General features: G+C 36.6%; 1 protein-coding gene across 9 annotated transcripts in view; it reads right to left on the bottom strand.

Annotated features, from left to right (window-relative positions):
* Window positions 1–2,160: 2,160 nt before the first annotated feature.
* Window positions 2,161–6,000, bottom strand: part of LOC105255031 (potassium voltage-gated channel protein Shaker) — a 109,218-nt gene continuing 105,378 nt past the window's right edge. For 6 of the 9 annotated variants that reach the window (XM_011264077.3, XM_011264080.3, XM_011264079.3 and 3 more), the window contains 3 exons: window positions 3,653–3,843; window positions 3,341–3,508; window positions 2,617–3,251 (listed from right to left, as the gene is read on the bottom strand). In XM_011264077.3, coding sequence (XP_011262379.1) covers window positions 3,348–3,508; window positions 3,653–3,843 — 352 coding nt within the window. In that variant the 3' untranslated portion in view covers window positions 2,617–3,251; window positions 3,341–3,347. Of the gene's footprint in view, window positions 3,252–3,340; window positions 3,509–3,652; window positions 3,844–6,000 lie in introns of those variants that run through there. The other 3 variants (XM_025408133.1, XM_025408132.1, XR_003122702.1) reach the window with 2 other exon arrangements.

Here is a 6,000-nt window from a genome sequence, read left to right as displayed (position 1 = left end):
TACACATTTGACTTTTCAATCATGTCTATGCTTTAATTCAATGCCTCTTTATTACTTATATTATGGTTGACAATTATGAGACTAAACTTCATTGATTTTATTGCTCGATAATATTTATTTTTTCATGTGTTACTATTTGCGCAACTATTTCTTTATTCTTTAAGTTAATATTGGCAAACTAATTTTCTGCTTCTTGCTCCTATATTTTCTTGAAACTTTTCATTATGTATCAGCCTGAAATCACATGTGCCTTCTTAAACAGAATTAGTTAACCTCTTCAGTATCAAAGTATATTAATCTAAGTAAAACTGTGACTCTGTAAATTTCAATTAACTTTTTTTTTATTATTACTCAAGTTTTATACGCTTATATAACGCTTTATATAAAGCTTTAATATATGCCAATCAATCAAAAACTAATGTACATAAACTAATGTATATAAAGTAAATGGATACTGAGAAGGTTCACCTGGGCTCTGCTTCGGTTTTCTTCCATTGAATTGAATGACGATCGAAAATCGGTAACTTCGGGAAATGGAACGAAGACTTTGTGTTTTTGTGTTTGCGTATACATCTCTCCTCTTCCGATATTCTTGAATTCTACGCGAGTGAAGATATGTCCCGCTACTTGACTTCGGTTCTCATCGAATTTAGATCGAATTAGCACGTCGAAGATTGATCGGATTTGGACCGATTTGGCTCCGCAGGAAGTACCTGGGGTAATTTGTTGGCGCGATATAAATCGAGAGCGCTAAAATGGCAGTCTTTTGGCGATTCTACGACATGTTTCTGTCGTACTAAAAGGAGTAGAACTTTGAGACGAATAGATTTGAAAATTCTCTTCGGGAAGAGATTAAGTGCTAGGATCGATTGGCGTGCCAATTCGTTCTCCAAACGGTAGCATGTCTCGACATCTTCCTCTTCCTTCTTGATACAAATTCTATTGCCATCTAACTTAAAATTCAAAACAATGATCTAAACTCTACCTTGTTGATCATTGAAATGTAACACGGTGTTTCGGACGAGTTAAAGATGACTTTTGCAAAATACTGACTCCGTTGAAAATTTGCTTACAGGAGAGGAAGAGGAAAACCATAAGAACTATCGTAACGTTTTTCTCTCGATATTTTACAACGAGCTTTTACGCCTCGTTATCAAAGGAATGCCTCTGGCAGCTCCAAGACGAATCAAAATTTAGTTCCATAAGAAATCGCACAGTAATCCTTTGATCTTTGAGCTTTGAAAGACGAAGAACGTGATATATGAGCTATTTTTAACATGCGTACTTTCATGCACGCTAATCATCATTAATAGTCATTATTCTGTCCCCAGTGTAAACAATTATCCACGATTCTCGAAAAGTCACTATTCCATACATCGAAGACAGAAATATCAAGTCGTATGCGTTGAAAGGTTTCAAATTATGATTTGGATATAAACGCGCCATCGGCAGACATTTTCGGTTTTGATTTTTTGGACACTTGTTATCATTACAATCGCTCTCATGCGATATCTCCATATTTAATCTGTCGCAATATCTATCATAATCTTCGAAATTACTACCAGACGGACATACACCTTTGCCACTTATAATGCTGACGCCTAGTTTCTATTTTTCTTCGCATCAGATATAAGCATACGAATACATTTATTTTTATGTATATATGTATAATATGAAGCTTTAATTGTAACGATAAAATTGTGCTATAATTTGACATCAATAAGTAATTTCCTTCAAAAATGATAATTATTTTAAGTAATGTTTTGATTTTTCACAATATGCATCTAGTTTCTTTTTCGGATATATTCGATCTAGATAATTTTTATTGTAGCAATTTTAAGTGGCAGGGGCAAACCGACATTGGCAGAGTAACCTTTACAGTCACATGTAGATATCATCGAAATCGTTTGCGTCATTATTTTCGCAAATGTCTAATCATCATGATTAATTTCTCTAACGATATATTAATCTTTTATTTTTAAGAAATAATAGCGTCATTCGATTTCGACCTTATCGCTTCATCGGCACTTGTAAGTCTATTTACGTGTACGCAGATGCGCGAATGTAACAAATCGAAAAAATTGAATTTGTTATCTAATTGTTTCACATTAATAATGTATCATGTAATGATGATATGAAAATCAGCTTGTTTTTTATAAAAAAAAAAAGAATTAAAACGACATGGAATATCTTTCCAACGCACATTACACACACACACACACTCTCTCTCTCTCTCTCTCTCTCTCTCTCTCTCTCTCTCTCTCTCGCTCTCGCTCTCGCTTTCGCTCTCTCTGACTCTCGCTCTCTTTTTCTCGCTCTTTCTCTCTTTCTCTCACTCTTATTCTAGCTCTCGCTCTCTCTCGTTTTCTCTTTATAAACGTTGTTCCTCGGTCTTTCGTCGTTGACGCTTCTTTCATGTGCCTCTTTGCCGTTTCCGCCGTTTTCGTTTCTTCTGCAAACAGCGTCTTCGTCCAAGTGTCCTCGTCCGCACTCGCAATTAACCATAAAACGTACTTTGTTAATTTATCCTCGCCCTACATGTACGGTACTCGATATTAATTGTATCGATAATAATTAATATAGTATTATCTGGTACGATCCCCCGTTTTGCTTTTGCCGCCTCTATCGGCTCCCCCTTTCCGTTTTCACTCGTCTGATACCGGAAGCCGGAGGAGCCCGCAGGGACGGGTGGGACACTCGACAGCGCTTATACGAAGACGCCGCGATGTTTCTTCGATATCATTTGTTATATTTTTATTTATTTTATTTTTTTTTGTTTTGAACACTGGAGTCGGTGGTGTGGGGGATTCGGGCCGCACGCGTGCTCGCAGGGCACTCGAGCGAGGAATATCCCGTCCCCTTCGTTCGCACGTAGATCCTTATATGAGGCGCAAGTCTTCTGAGGCGGTGGCGGGAGAGATGACGACGTCTCGAGAACGGGGAGAGATTCGTTCTTATTTCGTCCCATTTTGGGTCTATCCCATCTTTCTTCCCCGTTTCTCGTCACGGATGGAGGAAGCACCTAATCGACGTCTCAGATAGTTACGTGACCCTCCGTGATTCCTCGCGATCTTGACTTGAAGCGCCCCTGACGGATCTGATTGGACAGGCTGGCGAGATGTGACGCTAGTGCCAGCCGTTATGGCTATGACGAGGTGTGAAGGAGGCCTACGTCAGGTACCGCAGGGAACAGCAGTTGTTCTTTGACAACTGGCCCAGCAACGGCCACCACGCTACCACCATCTCCTTCACTGCAATTGATAGCGTAGAGAGGAGACAACATTATTTGCCTATATTTCGCGATCGAGTATAATGTATGGACAAATTAAAACTGCAATACCTAGTAGTCAAACGTCAGTCTCGATGCTCATGCAGGCTGGATTGATATTGTTATTGTGGCGAGGGTTGCAATTTGACTTCTTAGTTATCTCTGGATGAGTAAACAAGGTGCCCTCCTCCAGTTCCATTATATCCGACGAGGATTCCGACATCGAGATTTTCTTCAGACCTGAAGAACACACAACATACATTTTCATGAAAACATTTACATGAAAATCTTTCTTTCGCATTTTCAATTATCTATCATTTCAATTTATTATCATTAATTTTTAAATCGATCTCTCTTATCCCATGAAGAAACATTAAGGCATACCTAAAGTGCCAGGAAGGTACGGGCAGCTGGTCACATGATTGAAGTTTTGCGACTGCATTTCCTCCTGGTCAGTCTCACGATGATAGAAGTAGTTGAAGTTGGAGACGATAACGGGGACAGGTAGAGCGATCGTCAAGACACCGGCAATCGCGCATAATGAGCCCACAATCTTTCCCCAGACTCCCACGGGCCTATAACAAAATCAGGAAAGATACCAATATCAGATGTCAGGTCCTAAATACACGCGGCAATTTGGAGAACACGAGCGCAAACTTCAACTTTTGGTGCTAGGTGTGGTGTTTATATCTTGTGTATCTGCCGTGTTTTTCGAGTGTGGCGCTACTTATGCGGTATTGGAGGCTCCTATAGATACGTAACGATTGTCCACGTGCGTTGGCGGAATGTTAAACAAGGTGGACGTATATTAGCACACTATGCTCAACCATGTCGACTGCATGTACTAACTCGAATACACTTCGCTCCGTTAATAGACCTGTGACCGAGCAGGTTCAATATATTTCGGTAATTTTCCAACTAACAGTCTCAATTTTTCATTCAACCAACGCCATTAATTCTATACGTTCTCAATCATATATAAATTTAGCAATGGGTGACGCGTCTATAAGCGAGCACTCTAGCTAGACTACGGGACTAATGTAAGAACTCGCTAAAATGGCTTTTTCATACTGCTTGTTAAAAAAGCACGTTGCGTTACTAGTTACCTGAAAATAATGCGACAATCTGTGTGCTATCTTATTTCTTTAAAATTTAAATTTAATTTTTATTCAATCACATTCGATTACTTGTTACGATGAATTACAAGAACAATTCGATATATCCATGATGCACAGCGGAGGCAAGCACTTGACTGAATTCATGTACTTTGAGTTTTTAAAAAGAACAATTGAGTACCGTTCTTCTCTTTCGCAGACGTTCGTGAAATGTATTGAATAATTACTCGTTGTGCACTGAAGAGGCACAAGAAATTACGACGACATTATTAATGGCTTCGATAAAAATAGCTCGATGTTCTTCAAAAATATTGGACGGTACGATATTGTAGAAAAATTACTTAATAACATTATATTATCGCTCTAATAATTTATTTTAATCAATCACTATGTGCGTCTAGATGTTGTATTGTTTTATGAAGTATTGATCATCAAATTGCAAAGAATTATTACGTTACTAATTATGCTTTGAACAAAAGTTAAAAAGTGTTTTTTGATACGTATTTGTTTTTATATTCCATTTAATATTCTAGTGAATTAATTCCGCCAAGCTTTTTCCCGTTTCTGAACTGGCATTTACGACAAGGTGCAAATTAGATTACGTGCAAGTCGTAAGTTCAACAGAAACTCTCGCTCATGGTATAAATCGATTGAGCCAAATATACTCGAACATCAGCGATACACTACTCAAATAAGTACGAATGAAAGGCTTGTCTTTAACACGCCTTCAATTTTTTTTATCTATATCTTTCTTCACATATAATTTTGTTCTCTTTATTGAAAATAATCAATCTGGAAAATTTAAGAATTAATAATCAATTTGATAAATAAAATTTAAAAAAAGCCATTTTTCTATTGTCAGTAAAATATTTAAGAGCATATTTTACATAATTACATATTAAATTGCTAAAAGAACGAGGTGTTTTAATTTCTATCGAGATTATAAAGAATTGATTGGATTAAAAAAACAAATTTGTGATTGTGTTGCCGGTTAATCACGAAGCAACAAGGACTTATGCTTGATACTTAAACATCGAGAGCAAAAAACCCTGCACATTTATACGAAAAAAGTAGCTTCAAATTGGCTAAACTTAAAATATATTATAGTTTAGGTAGTAGAAGTCCGAAAATCCAAAGTATAAAAGATATCATTATTTGAAATAAGTGGTATTGAAATTTAAGAAACGTCTGTTTTTGAATACATAAATTAATATATATAAATGTTTGGAAAAAAAATTTATATATAATGTATACTTTTACAATATTTAATGACTCCAAACTCTCTCTATCATATATATGTGTGCATACGTGTGTGTATGTGTGTGGACACGCACACATGATCTCTGCGTAACACACGCACAACAGAAAGAATTTGGAATTATTAAAACATTTATATATTAATTTAATTTATATATTCAAAAATAGTTTTTCAAACTTCAATCCACCACTCACTTCAAATCACCATATTTTATACTTTTGATTTTCGGACTTTTTGCCCAAGGAAACTTTTGATTAGCACCACTTAACCTACAACATATTTCACTTTCAGCCAATTTGACCGAAGCCACTTTCATATAAAATGTGCGTCCTTTGTAAATAAACGGATAACTTGCCTAC

This window comes from Camponotus floridanus, unplaced genomic scaffold, assembly GCF_003227725.1.
Source record: "Camponotus floridanus strain SB8 unplaced genomic scaffold, Cflo_v7.5 scaffold2, whole genome shotgun sequence".
In the NCBI taxonomy this organism is placed as follows: Eukaryota; Metazoa; Arthropoda; class Insecta; order Hymenoptera; family Formicidae; genus Camponotus; species Camponotus floridanus.
This window is presented reverse-complemented; position numbering and strand designations above follow the sequence as displayed.